The following is a 23,551-nucleotide window of genomic DNA, read 5'->3' as shown; positions in this document are numbered from 1 at the left end:
TAACGAAATACCCATTTCACGTTTAGACCCAGACGAAAGGACAGGTAACAGCAACTGGTAGCAGCTTGGATATTGCTGCTTCAGCCTGCTAGGACTGTGTTTTTTCCGTACTATTCTAAATATAAGTCCATACTTCAAATAAAAACATTTCACAAGGAGTTTTATAGTAATTGGGAAAGCTTTCATGTCCCATCTGAAAGGGCTCCTTGAAACAGATTAAGAAAGAAAACATCAAGAAGACATTAGGACCGTACCTCGCTCTTTCATCAGTATATATAGTTCATAATGCACATCAGGTGCCACAGTAACTGCTGTTCAAGGTTAAAGCAAGGTCCTTATGAAAAGGACAATTACTCTTTAGTGACAGATAAGGAGAAGAAAGTCAAAGCCAAACCATATGAGAGGAGAGGCGGGAGTGCTCAAAGTTAAGTGAAAAAGCTACAAAAGCCTTTACCTCGGGAAGAGATCACTTCAGAACCTGGCTGTGAATTCCGGTTTTTATCTGCCACCAATAGTCCCCCGACAGGCTCTCCCTCCCAGCCCTGAAAGGCAGTGGCTGCGCAGCTCGAGCGAGCCCCAGCGCGGAGCAGACCTCTCCTCCGATGGGAAGTCCGCGTGGCTGGTGGGCGCCGGGGGTAGCAGCAGGACATGCAGCTCACAGCTTGACCGAGGGGGCCGTGCTTGCACTGTGCTGGGGTGCTGGGTTTCATTTCAAGTTATTATTAAAAAAAAGCCTGGTTTCAGCATCCTCGTTGGGTACTAAAAGCATAATAAAAGCACATTTTTTGAAAGGAAAATGAGAACCAAAGCTCATGTCCGATATAGCACCAAATCTGCCGGAGAAGGGATGACTCTGCAAAATTACTCAAACATCACTTTGTTCAGACTTGACATAAAAACATATTTGAAGGCTCTTGATAATAGCCTTACTCTTTTTATTATGTATTTATTTTGACATACCCTGATTTGCATTGCAGTTGTTTTCCAGAATCTTTTTACAGATCTAACGTTCTCTCATGATGGAAGACCAGAGAAAAAGATGATAGTGACCAGAAGAAAAAGATGTCTCATCGCATTGTCCAGGAGCGCTAAGTCAGCACACCCGTGAATGCTTACGTTGCCTTCTGGATCCTTGATAGCTTTTGGTTGTGGGACAAACAGCAAAACTTTCAACTTAGGCATGAATCTAGGTGTAGTCATAAAAATTTCATGTATTTTCCTTTATGCAAGTTTCAGAAGTAGTCTTACACCGCAACATTCTCCCCAAAAAATAATTCTTTAAATTCCCTTTCGATAATGCTGTAGCCGTGTGTTGCTCTTAGTCCATAATAAAAAGAGCTCGCAGACCTCTATATGCCAGCAAACATTCCCTCCTAGAACAAGCCCCTCACAGCAGTTTAGCATTTATGTTTCTCAAAGAAATAAGCTAGATCAGCAAAAAAAAAAAAAGTCTTACATCTACAGAGAAGTGTTCTAGTAGGCACAGGTGTATGTTGATTAGATGTGCAATTCTCCCACCCTCTCCTCTCTCCTCTTCCAGCTGACAAAGCTGAACTGGCCAAATTTAAGTTCACCTCTGTGTATTTGGACAATATTTAGCATGAAGGGGCCTGAGGCTTCTCGACACCACCACTGTTTGGCTGCCTCTATCACTGGCCAAGATGCACTCACTACAGAGGTGGAAATACACAAATCAAAAAGCAAAACCCTATGGAAATGAGATTATTTCAATTTTGAAACAAAAAGGAACAAAGAATTGGAAGGGGCTTCTGAGATACCCAAACTTTCACTCTCAGTCAAGCACAAAGGAGCCAGATGTTACTGTGTCAGAAAAAAAAAGTCCAAGACCAGTGTCCTGTCTCTAACAAAGGCTGAGAGTGGTCACCTGGAGATGTGTACAAGAGCAGAACAAGCATACAGGAGAATTCCCAAAGCATTCTCTCAGCCTTCAACTGTTCACAGCTCAGGGACTTCCCAAGGCAGATGTGCTTCCTGTGTATTTAGTAATCTTTAATACTGAGCTCTCTGATCTTGTCTAATCTCCTTCTGAAGCTATCTAAACCTTTAGCATCCAAATATCCATAATTTTAGCAAGTTCTTCAAGTTAACTAGTTGCTAAGTGAAAAACATCTCTCCTTTTGTTTGCTTTCAGCACGGTTCCCCCTAACTTCATGTCATACTTCCTGCACACTGTGAAGGAAGAGCAAAGACAGCGCTGCATGGATAAAGCAATTCTCAGGGCTGTATTCAGCCCCAGTATGACTGTATGTACATAGGACTGAGATATAAAAGCTCAAGGATTGCACAAGACCAAGTCATACCACAGAAATAAGAAACTATCCCTTTCCCAAAAAGCATTTTGGGCAGGAGCCATCTTCATCCTACCAAAACCCTTTTCCTAATGATTTCCCAGACAGCAGGACTGCTAAGCACTACTCAACATTTAAATATTTAGGAATAAGCTGTACAATACTAAATTTCTACAACTGATCTCCAGACAAGCTTTTTGTTTTTTTTTTTTTTTTTTAAAAAAAATCATTATATCAAGAGGTCAGTTTACAAACCCAGAAACCACCAGTGTCTGATAAATCTTAATGTTGCATATGTTGAACTCTGGTACATCACAATTGTCTAACTTAAAAATAATGTCTTTTCAGAGAAATAACTTTCTGGAATGTGATGGAGAAAAATTAATGCAAGAATATTACCTGTGAAAATTCAAAACATCAGGTTGTCACTAGAGAAAAATACAGCAATATGAGGAGGTGCAACTGTAACTAGAAAAAGCAGAAAAAATTTTATTTTTTTGAATGTCAGGAGGGAAAAACACCCCACACTTGCTTTCCTCAGCTAGATGAAAGGCACCAGTATATAAAGAAGATAGATAGTTCTGGCTGATTCTGGACTAGTCATTTACAGGGAGAAATGGTAGTTGACAGAACAAATGAAGTATTTATTTTTTTTATAATTGAATGTAAAGGAACACTCATGTTAAAGTCTAATTATAAAGGTGAAAAACACTACTAAGAAGCAGTTTCAAGTTCTGCAACCTTCCTTCATCTTGCCATCAGAGCTCACTAAAAATGCGTTTCCTTTCCTTGCTGCTCTATAAACACCCATGGAACCAGAGAAAACTCAATGCAAAAGCTGGAAGCAAACTGGGAAAATGCTCTCAAACCTTTAACAACAGGCAGGAAACATTTTCAGGCATAATGTGGTGAAGCAGACACAGCCACTGAAGATGAAGAATAAGATGATGATGCTTCCAATCATTCCTTCACCGGGCTGTACCTTGCAGCCATGTTACATGAAGCCATTTCCTGCTCTCTCTTCAGCTCGAAGGTGCTCAGCCCCTTTCTCAGAAGCTGTCAGCCTGGCTCTGTCCTACAGGGCCCTTGAAAGTGTCATAGGTGCCCCTCTGTCCTTGGGTGCACCACAGCTGTTTGGTTTCAAGGAAGATACCATCTTCAAGGTCCACAAACTGTCTTGACCATATACATCGATGAGAAGGCTGCACGAAGAAAAAGTAATGATACGCAACAGACAGCAATGAACCATCCAATTGCTTGGGGTTGGGATTATTTTTTCATTGCTTTTTTTAATGAACATTGATACTTTTCCCTGTCCATAGCTGGCCATCAGCAGACAAAAAGGTCCTTTACTCATATATAGCACACACCGGGCTGCTGCACGGAATCCTATCCTTGCTTCCTGCATCATGTCCTGGAGATTTAAAGCAGAAAAGCACAAGAAAAAAAACCCCCACATGTCAGACAACCCTCATCACTACCTCTTTTTGGGTCCTGCTAAAACATCAACTCTTGATCATTTTCGTTTGAATGAATGCCCACCTTTCATGACAGGCTTTGAAACTCTTCAAAATATGTCATTTAGGGGTAAATTCTTGTTTATGGCACTCAGCTTCCAAAGTTATTCTGTCTACGTGAGATTTTATAGCCAGTAAAGCATGACTGAGGACATGTGAAATAATAAAATTTGCTCTCCTATTCTGAGATTTTTTTCATGCAATCAAGCTACAGAGAACAATGCAGTTTAATCATCATTAATTTGGGATTGGCATTTATGTTTCATCTAGTGTTAATGCAGTCAAACTGAGAACAAAAGCAGCATATACAACGGAGAGCCAGACCTCACTAAGAAGTTAATAATTAATAACCACTTTGATGATATTTAACCCATCAGCAAAAATGCAAAAGAACATTAAGCACTATAAATCTCACTGCGACAAATTGAGTTCCTCATACTTTCACCAGTACATATGCTCTAGCAATCTTTTCAAGTGCAACACGATAACTCAACATAACTTCTTACTACACTCTATCATCACCACTAGATTCATCATTAATTTCAAAGGTATAATATGCAGTTTGGATTTTTATGGCTCTAAGAAACATAGATTTGCTTAATCCAGTCATCTGAGTCAACTCAACTTTAACCTGACCAAGTTTGCTGTATTTTTCCCATGCAGGGATACTCTCAAACACCACAGCAGGCCAGTGGTACAATTGGAAAACTAACCTGTCAGCATAATATAAGCCTCTGTTTTACCATTGATAATGTAACTTGGTCCCCGATAATGTTTTCTGAAACAGCAGGTTCCTTTCACTTTTACTGTTAATGCTGCCTGCAGGTTTCCCAGCTGCCAGATCATGTTTCTCACATATTTTTAATATTATCAGATCACACTGCAATGGAAACACGTATTACCCACAAGCTCACATTTAAGTAACTGTGCACTATATAAACATGTTGCTTAAGTGAGCATAGGTAGAACCACAAAAGCAGTAAAGAAGCAAAGGTACAGATAGAAGTGTCATTTGTGAAAGCATTTGATTTTGGTATTGGTGAAGATAAGCATCTGAACAATCTTCATAGATTATTACATTAAGTATTAAAAAGTTGCAGATTTATTCAGTCCCCTTCTTAGGATTCACTTCTTCAGGACCCATGGTTCAGTCATAAACTCCAGGTACTTTGGATCACTCAGTCTTATCTTCTGTTACTTAGTCATGTACCAATCTATTGATGACATACAACTTTTATTTTAAAGCATTACCCATGTAAAATATTTATTCTAGGGGTCAGGGCAGAGGAAAGAAGGCAAGAGAAGGAATGAGCTTAAGCCACACTGCCAAGAGATTTAAGGATCAGATGCCTCGAAAGCACTTAAAAATACCTCCCAGCTCTCCAGCATCCAGTGTTCATTTAAAACAGTGTTAGTTTGAAGCAGTTACGAAGGCAAAGAACAATGAGTATGAACGAAGTATAATTAAAAGAATATCTGCCCAAACTTGCCTGAAACAAAAGTTAAAAGATGAATTGTGTTATTTTCATAGATGTTAAATCAAATGCCAAAGATGATATTTGAAATGCCAACATTAACAAGACGTATCAAGAAAAGAAAAGTTAAGTTAGCAAGCTTTACACGTGCATTTCCATTGGATGACAAGACAGATATTTCAATCCTAGAGACGTTTAACAGCAAAATAGGGATGAAAACACACTTAGCACCTCTTCCTCAAGGGGAGAAAGGGGTAGAAAAAAGATGTATTTAAGATTCCCATTTGGGGATGTTATTGCAAGTGTGGGGAACACTGACTTGAAGTTTTACAGTGCACGTAATTCAAGATGAGCTAGTTAGCAAAAACATGCTATTTAAATGGTCTGACTTAACCTGGCTCACAACTCTGTAGGCATCTGGGGCATGGTCAAACCCAACCCTCAGGGATGCATTTTGCTTGGAGACCAAACACTGCAGCCTGGCTGAAAGAACTCCAAAATGTAAATAATGAGGTAAAACAATCAGGTTGCACTCAATCAAAATCTACCCATGACATTTGCAGTTTGAAGGATATGAAAACAGCACCTGGGGTGCGGATTACTCTGCCATGCTTGGATGTATACACCATGGGAAAGAAGAGAAACAAAATTAAGGGAGAATTATGGCTGCAATAGAAGAGCAGGAGGTTTGGCTCAGAAGATATCATTCTATATAGTGTATAAACTTTTGCATGTTCCTACTTCCAACATTTTAACAAACCTAAGAGTTACAAATCTTTTCATCTCTTCAAACAGTTATGCAAAACTTATGCTATAATTATGGTATAATTCTACAAGCAATCAAAGCTTTTTGTCTTGTAACTGAGGTGGAGACAAGCCAATTCCAAAATAATCACTGCAATACTCTTAACAGCTGCACTGACTAAAAAGAAGAAACAAAACAATACCTGTACGGGACAGGAGAGGCAGTGGGAAAAGTAGAAAAGTTATAGTAAGTTAAAAAGTTCTCATCTTCTAAATGCAATGCTTCATCTCCCTGTGCCTGGCCATTCATCTTTAGGGATAATCTTTCCAAAAATTAAAATGGGTATTCTTCTCTGAGTGACAAAAAAAATGAAGACTTTATTATTCAAACAAGTCTTCAACTCTGAAGACAAAGAAACTTACCACCGTACAGTTCTGTTCCTTGGCTCTGTGGCTAAACTAAAAGGTGATAAGACTGGCTGATCATTTGCTACTAACACTGACAAGGAAAAACAAGATATAAAAAAATTATTTTGACTAAGAACGAAACCAGCACGTGCTTTCTACATTAAGCTACTACTGTAAAGCTTATTCCAGAATTTCCAGAGAACAGCCGAGCACAGCAAAGTTAATCAAAACAAGATGTCTCTGAGCAGTTGAGTACTGCAAGAGATCCTCCAGTGTTCAGCAGCAGGACCACCCAGAAATTTCTTTTAAGATACAAGCCTAGCAGCTGGGAAACCAAGCTTAGGCAAGTTAAACCATTTCTTCTCCTGTGTAACACTATCCCCTCCCCCAGGACTGCTGCAGAAAAATACACCCTCATGCACAAATACAGCTGTACACTTAAATTTTGCGTTTTCTGATCTCATCTTGAATCCCAGAGTTTTGGCAAGCATGACTATGAGATACAATTAAAAGCTCAACTGTGATACTTCTTTGTTAATTGCAAACAGCACTATGATTGTGAAGCATTTGCAGAGAGTTCAAGTATTCCTACATATTTTAAAAAATATTCCATATTTGATAGTTGCTGAAAAGAAGAGATACTGGGGAAAAAACTATAGTAAGAATGCATTAAGATTTTTTTTTAAATAACCAGAGAAAAATCACTTACAGTAATAGTTATATTTTATTTTCTCTTTTAGTTTCAATGTGCAGTATTTTCAGCATTTTTTTTTAAACATACATCTAAAATTATATGCTTTCCTTTTCCTTTGAGTACAATTGCTTTTGGGGTTGGGGCTCCAAGCTTTTGCTCATCATTGCCCTCAAACTATACAAGACAACACCACAGGGTGCGTTACCTTATCCTTCGTCAGGTTGATCCAACTTGATGGTATGCACACACAGACTGATGGGAATGATCAGCTCACACAAAATGCACATGACATAAAGCAGCGCATGCTTCACAAAAGCTTTGCAGCATTTATGCCCAGTTAACTTGAATACAGCTAAAACTTGACATACGATAGAAGCTCTCCTGGGTATGACTGTGGGATTCTTAAGATTTTCAATGGATACTTTAAGGTAGCATGCACAAAGAGTTCACCTGAAATCTTAATATTAGGTAAAATTAGCATATTGGTCTTCCCCAAATTTTGCTACATTGCTTTCTCTAGTTCTTACAGCAGCTTGCTTTCACTTTAAAATAATTAAACTACCTAAAAACTACCAAAGTACTTTGCTCTCTTTTAACTTTCATCAGTTGTATCCTTCTAACCAAAATTGTTTTAAAAGTAAAAGAGCAAAGCACCTACCATTGTCACTTATTTGATTTCTACCATTAGTAGAAAGTTCAGTTGGGATTGTACGTGGAAAAAGTCTGCTTTATGCAATGAATGTACTTGAATCAGTTCCCCTTTTTCTCCCACCCCATCTCTTTCAACCACCGGGTAAGATCCCGAATGCCCAAATTTAATTAAACCGCTTATTGCTATATATATTGCTCATTATAACCTAAAATTTCTTTTATTTAGGAAGCATAAATGCTTAGCTATGACAGTTCCACAAAATCGTAAGACAAACCAGGTCTGCTGCTTTTGGAGAACTGCCTTTGCAGTGTTTTTGACACAACCTCCTCATCTGCTATATAAAGTTAACAGCCATTTAAAAAGGAGAATGGTGAGACAGAATGCTCTTAAGGCAAATCTACTAAATATCAACAAATTACTGTTAACCCAAAAGGTTCCACTTGTTCCCCACTTTGTTTGATCTAAATCTGTTCATTCATTACTCAGTGCTTTAGGAATGCTGCTGGTGGTTAAGAAACAAGCAATGTCTTGGTGCTGAGAGGGCATTCCTACCAAAGCAAAAGTAATACACAATCATCTACTAGACGCTTTAGGCAAGAAATGACATCTGAGTATACACTTTAGAGAAGATTTGAATAAACTTACATTCAATTTCAACTGGCAAAGACCATAAATAGTAAAGAAAATACTTTAAATCCCACAAATAAGAACTGGTTTACAATGGGTTGTAGTTTCCAGCTCCTCACTCTTGTACTCAGTGCAAGGGAGGGGGTATGCTGAAATGAAACACAAACTTTATTTAATGGGCCAGTGAGTAGCTGGCCCAAAAACTATTTATAAAAAGTTGGCTAGCATACAGTGTTCTTAAAGGTGGGCCACATTATAGATGTAGCAAAGTAGGTTCTTTGACAAGTGAATCGTAAGTGAAGTTTTAAACATTCATCTGTCTTAAGTATGCTCCCAATCATGCCATACCTCTAATCTTGTAAGGTTGTAAAGAGGCCAGTTCCACTGCAAAGCACATTAAAAGAAACTGTTTCCTTTGGTTAGCTAGGACACCAAATGTAAGTCTTAAGCCCAAACATATTTCTACCTTATTCTCAATGAAAAACTGAACAACCTGAGTTTCAGAATGAGCTTTCTGTCTACAAGTTAAAAACATTCTGTAAAACAAAGTTTTGCCTGAAGTTAATCTCAAGGGACAAGTGATTCTTTCCTTTTTTTTTTTCCCTTTAAATGCAAAATCAGCATTTCTTAGTGGCTGTTGTTTTGTTGTTACTGTCCCCGTTGTGAACCTCTTGGCTCTTGTCACTAGAGGCAGGCAGGAGTGATTTTAAATACAATTTCACTCCAAAAGAAGTGAGGGTGGGGAAAGCGTGTCTAGGAAGTAGACAGCAAAGTGTGCTGCAGGTGAAATGTTAGATTTGAAGCACTACCAGTGTGTGTTTCCACACTAGGAAGACCCTTAAGTTACATTCCCTTCAGGTCACTGGGAATTTTGTAAGAGGAGGTGCCCTTCTTTAGACACTTAGGACACATTTCAGGAGGTATACTATAACAATCTCCAAGAGAAGAAGTTAAAACAGATGGGAGTTATTACTACCAGTGAATCTGTGTGAGGTTAGAACTGACTGCATCAGCTCTAAAGCTTGACTTGAAATGGGTAATGCAAATATTTGCTTGAAGGCCAGCAACAGGCATTTGAGTAAAGAGGGTCTGTCACATCTGATGTTTTTCATTCAGCCATGCTGACTGCTTAATTCAATGTATTCCTTCACTGGTTGGAAAGATTCTATGGCAAGTCCCAAATTGGTTTGGGAAGTTTCATAAAGGGTCTAGCTCCCGCTATCCGAAGGTAAAGTAACCAGCTATTCTGTGTTAATCATGAGGAGCTTAAAATGATGAAGAATTTAACAGTTTGTAACACAACATATACTGTTACATTGTGAGAATGTGACTAACCTGATGCTTAAAAAATATATTAAAATCTATTTTAACATTTGGAAAATAGCTTACAAAAATATCTTCACTTAAAGTATATATCATACAAAAACTGACTGGTGTGTGGGTTTACAGTACAAAACGATTATTGGTGGTTACAAAAGGGAAGAGTGATCTATACTACCCTTAATGAAAACGCAGGGCATTATATCTCACTGCCTTGAATTAGTCTCTTATCAGAATTAAGCTAATTTCCAATATAACTCAAACTTTCAAACAGTATCTATTTTATTAAACCTTTTTCTGAACTCCTGTTCAGTTTCTTTTACAAATCACCACAGTGCTGTGGCCCAAGAAAGAATATTAACCCAGCTAAGGGCAGAAATAATTGCTCTAGATAGTAAGATCTGTAGAGAGCTAAATACAGCAACATCTACAGTTGTTTCTACTGCCCATATTATCAGTTTCCTCTATCAGTTTCTAAAAGGAAGTGATACCAGTGGACAATTCCTTTGTAATCAATTTATGGGCAGAAGCAACAATTTTTGGTCTAGATTGGAATTAGTTTAAATACATGGGTTTAATAAATACAAATATACACATCTGTATACATTAAATGTTGTCACATGTGTATAATTTCAACATATACATTATATACAGAAATACATACAGTACATGCTCCTCCTGACAACACTATCTCATTTTTCCAAGTGTCACCAAAAGGTGTGATAAGAGAATGAAGAGAGGTTAAATATAGGACATGACTGAGAACCAAGGTATCACTTCTCTATAATTAAAGAATTATAACAAATACAACTAAAGACAAATGCTGCACTAGATTTCCCTATGTAATGCTTGAGAATCAATGCGGTTCCCTGGGTGGTGAGTAAAAGCTAAGTCTGGCCCTGTGTGGTGTCCTGAAATTCATGGATATTTTTGTACTGTGTTTGTGTCTAAAGCATTATGTATACAACAGGTAATAAAAGAGGTTGTGAATTAACACCTTAGCCAGTCCCAAAGTAGACCACAGCAGCCTTCTGATTCTTAACTGCTAGCACAAATTTGTTTACATGAGAGTGGTCTGAATCCAGATGACTCCATGTTCTCAGTTAGGAAAGGTCAAATAGTTATTGACTACTGGGGAGCTTGCACCATTTTGTCTCTTAAAATGCTCTGCAGCAAGTAAGAGTAGTTTCTTAAGTATGCAAAAGGCTGATCCAGAGTAACTAGTCCTCTCTTTTACCATTATGTCTCAAAATAAAGGAATTCAAAAGAAGCTACAGCAAAGTGGATCACAAGAATGCCTCCTTAGTACAGTCTCTCAAGACAAATTAATCAACATATTCCAGTTTTAAAGCACTTTAAGAAAAAGTGAGATGCAAAACAAGATGTATTCTGTACATTAAGATGGATTTCCAAAAAGGAACATGAATTCAAGCACAAGGAAAAAAAAATGAGGACAATACAGATGTCAAGACATTCAGTAGCGTGTCTTCTGTTCATCTCAAATTACAGCACAGCTCATGCACCACACATCTTACAATTTTACATACTGTACATGATATAGAAATATTTAAGTTAAAATTTCTTTTACTGATATACTGTACTGAAATTTTAAATCCTGAGAAGAAAAAAGAAAAATGTGTGGTTACGTATGTGCACTATATCTCTGGTATCACCAACACATACACCACAGGATATCAGAAAGTCCAGAGAGAGGAATTACATGCTGGAAGTGTAAATCATGAAAGCCATTTTCTCTTTTCCTTGTTTGGGAGAGACATTAGGAAACAATTTCTATTTTGTACTACATAACAGTATATACAGGTACATAAAACTATAAAGCTTTCTAATGACTGCAGCTTGCAATAACAGTCTTTGTCAGTTTCTTACCAGCTGTACGAGTGGCTTCAGCTGAACATTAGGAAGAAGAGTAATACCAGTCACCTTGCATGTAGTACTTGCTTGTATTTTACAGTTAGTAAGTATGTCTCAGGTTAGTCCCAAACACCACTTGAAAAACACCGACATATTTCTTTCCACGCACAGATGCCTGGTGTCAACAACAACAAGAACTACACTAGACTTTCCAGGTGATTTCCAGTGCTGCAGAGCACTTGTCCATGCATTCTGGAATTAAAACTGACAGGTCCATATTTATCACAAATGCAACCCCAAATACCTTCTTGATCTTGCATTCCCCATAATTCACATCAGATTCCAACACTAGTCATGCAGGTCCATTACACATCAGGATGTTCAACATGCTGTGACCTTGTGGACATTTTGCAAACAGGTTAGTAAGCGATGATATGGGGTTCCTGGAGATGCCACCACCTCAAACACTGACTGAAAGGCCCTCCGATCTAATTCTTCATCTATCTGATGTCGGTAAAAATCTATGGCCACCAAACAGAAGATGTTAACATCCACTTGCTCTGATTTTCCCATTCTGCTGATAATATGTGGAAGACTGAAATATAAGTTAAGGTCATAACATGACAGAAGCTGCTTATCTTTTAGTATAGCAGTTTAAACACTGTTCTGCAATAAAACGGTGTGTTTGAGTTCACCAACAATGTTAAAGTGCAAAATACTGTCACGTAGCAATTAAACTGCTACTACAGAAATCCTGTTTGTTCATTAACTTCACACAATTTGTTATCTCCGAAATTAATTTTAATCTAGCAGTAGTTTTCTTTATCCACTGGAGCAAACAGTGCAAATCCGCACCACAGTTGCAACAGCTGATAGCCAAAAAGCATTGCTGAGATTAAGTCTCATTAGGAAGTTTCAAACATGACATATAGCCACTTTTTTGCCTGGTCATGAAATGCAACAGTTATTTTTTCTGTTTGTTTGGGGGTTGTGTGTGTTTGTTTTTAAATAAACCCCGCACTGATACCACCTATGTGTTTTAGCTGTTCCAACTTATTTGGCTGATGTCATTCCACTGCCAAAGCTCACTATTACTGCAGTGCGGCTCCAGGGCGACAACTGCAAAACACAGTTTGCATGTAGAGGATAGTTTTCTTTAATTTGATGGGTTTTTTTAAAGATGGTTTTCTTTGAGGGTGGTTTTTTTTTTTAATGTATTTTATCTTGCAGAAGGAATGTAGAACAAAGCTTTTAAAGGTCACTGCAAAGCTATCTGGTGAAGCTTTTAAAAAGTCCTTCAAAGTAAGGACTTTCCCAATCATCTTGCATAGTCATAAGGAAGAGATCTTAAACCAGTAGTTTTAGATAACTTCGTTCTTATAATCTGTTTAGAAGTTCTTTTTTCCCCTCAAACCTGAGGCACCAATAGCACAAAGTGATATACGCAACTACTAACTGCAGTAAATCGGCCTTTTTTTCCTGTGTTAAACTTGTACTCTTATCCTTCAAGGCTATTAATGTGCTTTACAGAATCACTATATTTACCCAGAAATAGCACACTATCTTTTTAGGATACATTGCTGAAATCCATTGACTGGTGGAAGCACTGACAAAAAAACAGGAGAGACTCCACATTGCCATTGCCACAGGTGTTCTTTGTGTGAAATTAGAGAGAGACAGCATCACCCAGTCACGGACCATTGAGGACTGTCCAGTACTATGTAGTGTCTGGAATACCTGCAAAAATATTTTACACAGGAATAAAGACATGGTAGATGGACATGGGAAAGAGTTTAGTTTCTCTTGTAAAGGTTCTCTCCAGCTACAAAGCTGAGGTTCGCAAACTGGATTCCTGGAAACAACTCTGAGTCTAAAGAATTAATGAACACAATGCCTAGACATTCTGCAAAAAAGTCAGCCAGGATCCAGCTGGACTAGTGACATCTGTGCCAAACTGAAGTAAGCATACAGAAATGCAAGATTTGTCTGGTGTCTATATTTTTATAGATCAAATGTGGTGCACACATGCGCTCTCAAGTGATGCATGAGTGCTGAAGAGCAAAATACCCAGAAGCCCGACTGAGTCCAGAGGGGCTTGACTATAGAGTTCACAAGGCCAGATGACCTGGCCTGGCTCCTCGAGGTCTAGAGAGCCTGAGCGCCAGGATCACAACTATTAATCTTCTCTTTATTTTCCCATTATCAGTGATTGAACTGTGCTGCTGTAAGCTTTGTCTTCTGGGCAACATGGTGATTCTAGCCCTCCATGTTGCCCGGAAGACAGCTCACAGCAGTACAGCTCAATCACTGCAACTGGTTTGTTAGATCTAACAAAATTGATATTTGCTTGTCCGATTGAGCTGTCAGTTATTTAGAAATCTTCTGAAACACTTAAGAAAAAAAAAATATAAACACTACCTTATAAACTACTGTTGCCATGAATTGCGGGTAAGGCTGCTGATTGGATAAAAATTCTCCAATAACTTTATTCATTACATCTTGTGGGGGGAAAAAATCATCAAGGAACTGTGGAAGGATCCGAGCCACCACTCTAGCTTCAAAAGGAAATCCCTTCCTGATCCTGAAAATAATAAAAAAGAACCTATTTTATGATTGAATTCCAGTAAATATCTTGTTCTTTTCCAATTTAATTAGCAATAGAAAGAACATTTATTTTTTTAATCTCTAGATAGGCAAAAAAGTCTTCAACACTGAGGAATCCAAGTCTTCCTGTAATCTTACTCTAACAGTCTACCCTAAGAGGTCCATCAAAGCTATCAGAAGTTGTTACAGGTGTCGTGTCCTCCTCCCCGCTTTTTTTTTTTAAAATAGTCAACATTTTTTTAAGCTTTGGAATTGCAGAGACAATATTTAATAACAGGAATGCTGAAAAAACTAAACAAGAACAAAAAAGGACAGAGAGATCACTACTCCTAGTTATCAGGAAAGAGACTGTTTATAAGCAAAACACTCATTTCCATTTGTAACATCTTTGCATTTTTTATTCAAGACCAGGATGACCAATATATTGAACAGGAAAAGCAAGTTGTGCTGCACTGTAAAGAGAGGAAAAGATACTCCAACTTAAAGATAATTTTACTTAAATAACACTGATTGGAAAATCTTCCTAATAAAGGCTGTATCTGTTGACATGTCAAGATCAAGTTACCATCATGTTGTTAATTCCCTGCAAAACTTATTTTCTGTTTGTAGTATTTACGTCTGTTTTGCTAACTCCCAGGAGTGATATTTTCAAAAGCACTCCAGCACTGCTCTAGTTCTGTCCTCACTGAATGCAGAAGTGAAACACTTAGCCAGTATTATGGAATAACCACTGAACACTTTAAAAAATGTAAACCATTATCCCACAAACTACTATGCAAAATCTAACATGCTATGCTCATTTCAGACAGCTTGAGATTGTCAGATCAAAACAGGGGGTTTGAAATATTTCCATTAAATGAGTTCCATGTGAATACAGAAGTTTTACTGTATCCTTCCACTGCAATTACTTAACAGCCTTGGAAAGAGCAACACTTGGGTGGGGGAAGGGGAAAAAATGTTTTAAACTCTTAGGGTGGTTTGAAAGATTATTTCCCATAAACTGGATTTATATCCTTGATCATGCAGAAGACATCCTGAAAAGCACTTAAGAGTCTGACCTGAAGGGAGCTGGAAATACATTTATAAAGTTATTATGGGTTTGTGCAACACACAGTATCAGTTAGAACATGTCTGTTTCCCATTTACATTCCTGTACATTTGTGCTGCCTTCAGCAATTCCATCAGTGTTACTGTGTACACTAGAAGTATCAATTTTAAGCAATGGTAAGCAGAAAAACATCATTAATTAAATATTAGAACTGTCAAATAGAGAAGTGACCACACAGTGCCAAACAGAATCATTTCCTTCCCAGTGCCCCATTACACATGTTTTATCCTCTTACCTATCAAAGAGGACAGATACTCGTTCCATAGCTACGATCACAGATTCACTGTCAGGAGCAGCAGGATTTGCATCTGTGGTACGACTGGGGCTAATTTTTTCCTTTCCTAAACCAAAATAATTTGTTACAAGTTTACTGTGAATACTAAAATAAGATCTTTTTATCCTTGGCAACAAAAATAAATGAAGAAAATTAGTACTGTTAGTAAGCTAGTCTCTCAGCACATCAAAGGTATAAAAGAAGTAAATACCTGTGTACATGCAAGTCAGCATTAATCCAAGTGCTGCCATTGCTCTGTGGGGGCTCTGCACATTCACTCTGTCAACACTCAGTTTAACTAGCGATTCACTATCCAGCCTAGAAAGTTGCTCTGAAAGAAGGAGTCGTTCTAATCCTCTCAGGACACAATGATAAATAACAGATGGCGTTGATTCATCACTTCCAGACACCATGACTCCACACATCTGAAATAAAGAAAAAAGCCAACTACCTCTTTTTGAGGTGCATTTAGGTCACCTTTTAGCACCATACCACTGCAGCTAGTATGGAACTGCATAAGGTATTAAGAAAACCTGATGGAACTAAGCCCAAAAGCATACCTACACCACAAATATCAAGTGTTAAAAATAGTTATGTGGTGATCCCAGGTTACATGACCACCTGTGACTGGAGGCATCAGAACATACCTGTATAATTCCTGCAGAAAATTCAGGCCCTACATCAAGTGGGTAATTCTCGATCAAATAGAAAGCAGCTGCACACATTACCAAGATGTGCTGTTGGTTATGGACATTCACACAACTGTAAATAAGCAAAAACACTAGTGGTCACTTATGTCAAAGTTGTCTAGGTCACAAATAGAGACAACATAAACAATCCTTAGAAAGACTAAGTATTTTTTCACATGAAATTTATGCAGTTTTTAAAAATCACACAAAGTATCACACCAAGATGCCATAAAAGCGCACTGGTTATCACAGAAATCCAGTGCAACAACTTTTTCAGCAATATAATTAATATAATTACAAGCTATCATTGCCTGACTTGTTTAGGAGAAATAAACTCCATTACCAATCCTGCGAGTCTTATTCAAAGAGTATGCCTTTTGACAGAAAAATAAGGTTTAGGGAACACAATTTACCAAAGAGACAAAAGTCTGAGCTATCAAACAGTTTTCTCACTCTCAAATATCCTTTTGCTTCTGTAAATCAAACCTAAAATTGGCTGATATTTTCAATGAAAATGCCAAAACCTGCTTGATACAACAGCCCGCTCTAAAATGTACTGGCAACAGCAAACCATAAAGAGCCCTTTTGTTCATACATAAGCATGCAACAATTTGGGGTGGGGGGGGAAGGGGCGAAGAGTCTTACTGCGCTACTCCTCTCAAATTGGAAAGCAGATACTCGCTGATAATTGGAATGAGTTGCTTCGCTGTCTCATCAAGCAAGTCACACTCAAGGATATAAAGAATTCCATGCAGAGCTCCAATCCGACTTGGCATGTGGGTGCTTCTTAGGGTTGATTCCAGCAGTCGACTTACTGGTTCAGCCACAGCTTTATCCTAATACATCCAACGAGAGTATTCATTAGAACTCAACACTGGTTCAATACTGGTGACTCCTGTCTTTTGGAAATATTTGGAACAAATTCAAGAGCAGAAAATATGGCATGAACCAGAGCCTGGCTTAAAACTACTCTGAATAAAGTGTCACAAGATTAATATAATCTGCAAGTCATCTCATCTGATTAACTAGTAAAACTGATGCTACTTTGTTTTACCTGTGAAAAGTTATCTCATGGTTTAAAGCCAAAAAAACCAAGATAAGCATTAGTTCAGCAAGTATTGTGTGCTATTAAGAATCCTCTACATATAGGACTTGGATGGTTGGAGTTTTCTGGCCTTCTAGCTAACCACAAAGGATGCGTCTGTCCAAAACTGACTGGTAGATGCCTATAGTCTGCATCCAAAAGAATACTCTGCCATCCACTCAACTCATAGTACAGCATTCCATTTATTTGTTCTTCGAGACCACTGGCGCTCAGACCTACACATCTTTCTTTCCACCACTCCCATGATCTGGAGGAGGGGATCGAGTGCTCCCTCAGTAAGTCTGCAGACAACACCAAGTTGGGCGGGAGTGTTGATCTGCTCGAGGGTAGGAAGGCTCTGCAGAGGGGAGGCTGGATCGATGGGCCGAGACCAGATGTATGAGATTCAACAAGGCCAAGTGCCAGGTCCTGCACTTGGGTCACAACAACCCCATGCAACGCTACAGGCTTGGGGATGAGTGGCTGGAAAGCTGCCTGGCAGAAAAGGACCTGGGGGTGTTGATCGACAGCCGGCTGAAGATGAGCCGGCAGTGTGCCCAGGTGGCCAAGAAGCATCTTGGCCTGTATCAGAAATAGTGTGGCCAGCAGGAGTAGGGAAGTGATCGTCCCTTTGTACTTGGCACTGGTGAGGCTGCGTCTCGAATACTATGTTCAGTTTTGGGGTCCTTGCTATGAGAAAGATACTGAGGTGCTGGAGCATGTCCAGACAAGAGTGATGGAGGTGAAGGGTCTAGAGAACAAGTCCTGTGAGAAGCGACTGAGGGAACTGGGGTTATTTAGTCTGGAGAAAAGGAGGCTGAGGGGAGATGTATCACTCCCTACAACAACCTGAAAGAAGGTTGTAGTGAGGTGGATGCCGGTCTCTTCTCCCAAGTGACAGGACAAGAAGAAACTGCCTGAAGTTGCACCAGGGGAAGTTTAGATTCGATATTGGGAAAAATTTCTTCACCGAAGGGTTGTCAAGCATTGGAACAGGTTGCCCAGGGAAGTGGTCGAGTCACCATCCCTGGAGGTATTTAAAAGACATGTAGATGTGGCGCTTATGAACATGGTTTAGTGGTGGATTTGGCAGTGTTAGGTTAACGGTTGGACTCAATGACCTTAAGGGTCTTTTCCAACCTAAATGATTCTACAATTCTACATTTAGACTTCAAACATCAAGCTGGCATCAGATACTTCACTCCCTGTTATGAAACTACAAGTTATTGGAATATGCAAAATCTATTCTAAACTGTTAGATTTGAAAAGCCTTTTTCTTACAATCGATTTTAAGTATTTAGTAGAAATTATTTGTTTTACCTTGTCCCTGTATTCATGAAGTACCTAAGATACAGGCCAGTTTTACAGTGTGTGCTCTCTAGTTGATCTTTTTAAGCAGATTTTCTACAAAACTGAGCACAGGACAACAAGCAGCTCTTGATGGAATCAACTTTTTCTCCACTCCCACTAACCTGTTATATTCAGCTGTTTGCTTGTGAGAAGGTGTTATTAGTTCACTGAGTGGGAAATTACAGCCTAGTCAGAACAAGAGAATCTCTAAAATTGCTTCTGCATGTTTGACATCACTTTCACAGCCCTCCCTTGCACAGCTCCTGCTGCAACAGCTACTGGAAGCCCTACTCCAGAAGTCTTTCAAAACTTTTCTTATCACTTTTACCCGTGTAGTTTTATATTAGCATTTCTAGAAACTCTCTGTGAGACTATCTTCTTCCAAAAGAATTTGTAATTTTTTTTTCCTGATTTATCCTACTTTGAAATGTCCATTGGAAAATGCTACTGCTCCCTGGTCTACAGATTTAAAGACAGCAACATATTTTATTAAATAACTTGCATTAATAATGTTCTTTCCCTTAGTGCGGAACGATGCAATGGAGGGAGGAGTAAGGGAAAGAAAAGGGATACCTGACTATCATGCTACATATTCATCACATGCACTGTCCCAGCCTCTCATGAGCCATTCACCTGTAACACAAATCTAGCAATAGCTGTTCCACAGTCCTCATTTCTGGCCTGAAATGTAATAAATGAGTCCAGGGCAAAGTTAATGCTCAACTGAATAACATAAACCAAAAAGCACATTAAATTAAGCTCAAAACTCAAAAAAACCCAAACCAAACTCTTTAAATATGGGGCAGCTGGAGATGATGTCTGCAACTTCTGAAAGCCCAGAATACATATCCTATTACTTCTTATAGCCATGCAGATCAGCTAAGGGATTTTCTTAGAGACAAACCATTCTTACCAAGTACATCAGATTTTGCAGCAGAAGCTAAGGATGAGTTATCCTAGACACTCATGAATTTGCAATAAACATTCAATGAGAATTTCTTACCATTCCGAGAACAGCAGCAGCTTTACAAGTGGCTGGTATCAAATACTGTACAAGAATCTCATCTTCTGATGGATGCACCTTTCGCAATTCTGTCAATGTTGTATACATCATCTCAAACTGATTCCTTTCTGTAAATAAGTCTGATACTGCCAGAAGCTGTACACAAATCAAAATTGAATAAAAAACAGTCCATTAACAGACAGCCAAAAATGGACTCTCCCTTCTGTTATAATTGCCAGCAAAATATTCCTCAATTGATCTATTAAATGCATAAACATTCACTGAAGTGTCTGGAATAATTATTGTTGTCCAGAATTCATTCTACCATCCATCTTGGGTAACAATTACCTCCAAATGGCCCTTTTTGCCAAAAAGTTTACAAAACGAAATCCACTATAGTAAGTAATTCTGGAAAATGAACAAACATTGCCATTTACAATGTACTACAACACCCCAAAACACACAATATATACTCTCTTGCAAAGATAGTTTCATTTTAAGTCTTTTATGATAGTGAATAATGGCTATCAAGACACATTCCACACCTGCGTTCTTTAGTTTTGCTTCTACACTTCAGTAGTCAATTTAATCCTCTAATTCATTGTTGTTCCATCTTCATTTTCTTACAAAGAGATAGGATAAGCAAAATCCTGAAATCTACTTCTAGCAAGCAGTCAAGTAAAATACCAGCTATCATTAAGTAACAATAAGGTGTTTGTAATGTAGTAGCAGAATACGAAATCCAGATGCTTATACAGTTTATATCAGTATAATGTTATAGTTGCTCAAGTTATATTTCTGTACTGCCCATATAATAGAACTGCCAAGAAAAATCAGTGTTTCCCATATATTAAAAGATGCTTTACAAATGCTGCTTAGCTCTGATTATTTGGTAACATATACTCAGTTCTGACTGAATAATAGTTTAGACTTACTGATCGCACCACTTCGCTAATCAAAATGACTGGTGTTCTCTTGCTAGGGTTTGATGGCAATATCCACTGACTATACAGTTCAAGCAAGAACTGAGAACAAGAATGTATATCTACACCAGCCCGATGTTTCCTGCAAGGCACAATAAGCAAGTGTTAAAATGGCTGTTCTTAAGCCCTGCTAAAATACTGAAATAATATTGAAAAAATATTGAATAAATATTGAAATAATACAGTTATTTACCAGCATCCAATTTATAAACCCAGCTTATTGAACTCAACATGAAAAGATAAAAGCTTATCTATAAGTCAATGGGGAGACAAGAAAAAAATAAGACACCTGGTGTTAATAGGAGATGTTGGTGGTGAGGAAGGAGCAGGTATGTCATTTTCATCTTCTTCATCCTCACCCCACTCTTCTTCTCTCAGTGGAGTGATATTATTTCCTAACCATATGGAGTGTATAGAGACCTTGCAACACAAAAAAAAGAAAAGAAAAACAACAGAAAAGAAGCACAACATTTAACATCCTCATATTCAGATTAGAAAAATCTTAGAAGCCCAATATATTTTTCATTTAAATGACAGGCAACACACAGCCTCAATTAAGTGATGTGCAGTTCATGTAAATGTTATTTTTTAAATTTTTTTTTTTTAACCTTTTTGAACATTTTAGTTTAACTCACTTTAAACTGTACAGCACAGTAAAAACAGCAGGACCATGTGCTTAGTACAGCAATACAGGTGAGCCCAGAGAGTTGTGGTGAATACCACCATCACTGGAAGTATTTAAGGAACATGTGGACATGGCATTGTGGGACATGGTTTAGTGGGCATGGTGGCATTGGGTCGATGGTTGGACTTGATGATCTTACGGGTCTTTTCCAACCTTAGTGATTCAGTGATTCTGTGATGCTGAAAGCAGTATCTGGCTAACCTGTAAGCACGCACTAACAATGTGCATTCATCATCCCAACATCAACATACCAGATCTAAATCTAAAGCAAAGTATAAATATTTACAATTCCTATCAAGCAAGAAAATAATTCAGAAAGAACTGCAATGACTGCTGTTTAATAGAAAACACATTCCTAACTCTTCTCAAGCCATAACTCAGTGTATCTGATTGCAATATAACCTTTCTTCCGAAACCAGGCAAGACTAAGATTTCAAGTCCTTTGACTCAGGCTAAATAAACAATTATCTACAAAGAACAAAACTTCTTAGTTGTTCTTTAAGTTTTACTTACAAAATTAAAGTTTCAGAACAATAAGACCTGCTGATGGCATTTCATAAATGATCTGTCTGAAGATTCCAAAACAAAATCAGCACTTCCTGTGTTTCAATATAGGTATTAATTTTTCCTCTGAAGTTATTTATCTTGCATAGCTCAAGCCTTTTTTCTTAGACAAAAATTCACCCTTACATAGAATTCTTTCTCATGTTAAGCAAAAATATACACACATTTATTTATTTTTCAAGCAGGATGTCTAATGTCTAGTATTGTTATAGAGGTAACAGTTTTTGTAAATAATACATAGGGTCTATAAACCTGCAAATACTGAACGTTCAAGCCATTTGGAATCTCAAGAGAACATACAGATGCCTAGAGACAGACAAGTGATCATTTAGTCTTCCCTATGCAAAAGATCCCTCAAGAAAAATAATGTCATCTGAGTTTAGTATTTAAGTTTTTTTCACTAATATATACTATTCAAGTAGTGAAACAAATATTACATTTGAAACTTTATATATAAATTTATGTAAAAACTAATTTTTCAAGGAGATAAATAACTGGATTAGGACTATTTTTTTTATTCACTGCATGTAGTGCTAATTTTCCAGCTAACATCATCCAGGGAAATTTATGTCCCTACACCGGGTTTATTTAAAATGAAAACAACATTGCTTATTTTATGTCCAGTGATTTTTCATTTCCTAAGGACTACTGCAAGCATGCAACAGCAAATTAAAATCCAATAGTTAAAGTGGAAGCTAACACTACAAGGGCTCTTTAAACACACAAGGCTGAAAAGTACAGCTAAACAGCTGACTCATGGGTAGACCTCACACACAAGCAAAAATTCCATGAGAGGTGGGACAGCTGGCTGAGAGGAGTCACCCAGTTATGATCTACCCTGCATCACCCAGAGCTTTTAGTTTACATTTAATGTAAATGCAATGCCTCTTAACTGAATTTTCACAAACTGGAAGAAATGTAATAAAAGTCAAGTTCAAAGTTAAGGTTTTAACAAACCTGTCCCAGTTTATAATCCATATCTCCTATTTCTCGTTCAGTATTGATCTGCAGTAAGAGTTTTTCATGGCTGATAAGAGCACCTGTAACAGAAAAGACAAGTTTTTAAAACATGCATAACAAAGTAGATGTGAAAATGACTTAATTTCCTGCAAACTGGATTCCAAATAAATTCCGAAGGTATCTTTTCTATTTTTTAAATGTAAAAGAAATCCACTCTCCACTTCCCCCGGCACACCGGCACTTACCTGTAGTAGCAGGAGAAAGTGATGGAACAGGGTCCCAAGCTTGGTATAAGTGATGAGTAGCAATATTATCTCTCTTAGATACCATTGCTTGGATTTCTTGTTCAACAATTCCCCTGATAACACTTAGCTTCCTCCCAAACCTAAAAGCCCAACAGAAATCAACTTAAGCAGATTTTCCCTTACGGTTTTGTGCAAGTCTGACTAGCTTACTCAAGCATAGACAAATAACATTGTAATTTTCATTATCAGGTATGCTAAAACTGAGAAATGTTGAGAAATACATTTTGCATGCTGTTTGCTAGATTTTAATAAGATATTGTCCTTTTCAGATACTGTCTTTTAACTCAGTAGGTTCATGATGTTAAGTCCATGTAACTTCTATGT

General features: G+C 37.9%; 1 protein-coding gene across 1 annotated transcript in view; it reads right to left on the bottom strand.

Moving 5' to 3' along the window:
• Positions 1–9,067: 9,067 nt before the first annotated feature.
• Positions 9,068–23,551, bottom strand: part of HTT (huntingtin) — an 88,999-nt gene continuing 74,515 nt past the window's right edge. Inside the window, exons 56-67 of the mRNA XM_059817950.1 lie at positions 23,168–23,307; positions 22,920–23,002; positions 21,003–21,133; positions 20,666–20,795; positions 19,731–19,886; positions 16,939–17,129; positions 16,252–16,366; positions 15,816–16,029; positions 15,566–15,671; positions 14,037–14,199; positions 13,195–13,355; positions 9,068–12,213 (exon numbers count right to left, since the gene is read on the bottom strand). Coding sequence (XP_059673933.1) covers positions 12,000–12,213; positions 13,195–13,355; positions 14,037–14,199; positions 15,566–15,671; positions 15,816–16,029; positions 16,252–16,366; positions 16,939–17,129; positions 19,731–19,886; positions 20,666–20,795; positions 21,003–21,133; positions 22,920–23,002; positions 23,168–23,307 — 1,804 coding nt within the window. The 3' untranslated portion in view covers positions 9,068–11,999. The remainder of the gene's footprint in view (positions 12,214–13,194; positions 13,356–14,036; positions 14,200–15,565; positions 15,672–15,815; positions 16,030–16,251; positions 16,367–16,938; positions 17,130–19,730; positions 19,887–20,665; positions 20,796–21,002; positions 21,134–22,919; positions 23,003–23,167; positions 23,308–23,551) is intronic.

Source organism: Gavia stellata, chromosome 5 (genome assembly GCF_030936135.1).
Source record: "Gavia stellata isolate bGavSte3 chromosome 5, bGavSte3.hap2, whole genome shotgun sequence".
Classification (NCBI taxonomy): Eukaryota; Metazoa; Chordata; class Aves; order Gaviiformes; family Gaviidae; genus Gavia; species Gavia stellata.
This window is presented reverse-complemented; position numbering and strand designations above follow the sequence as displayed.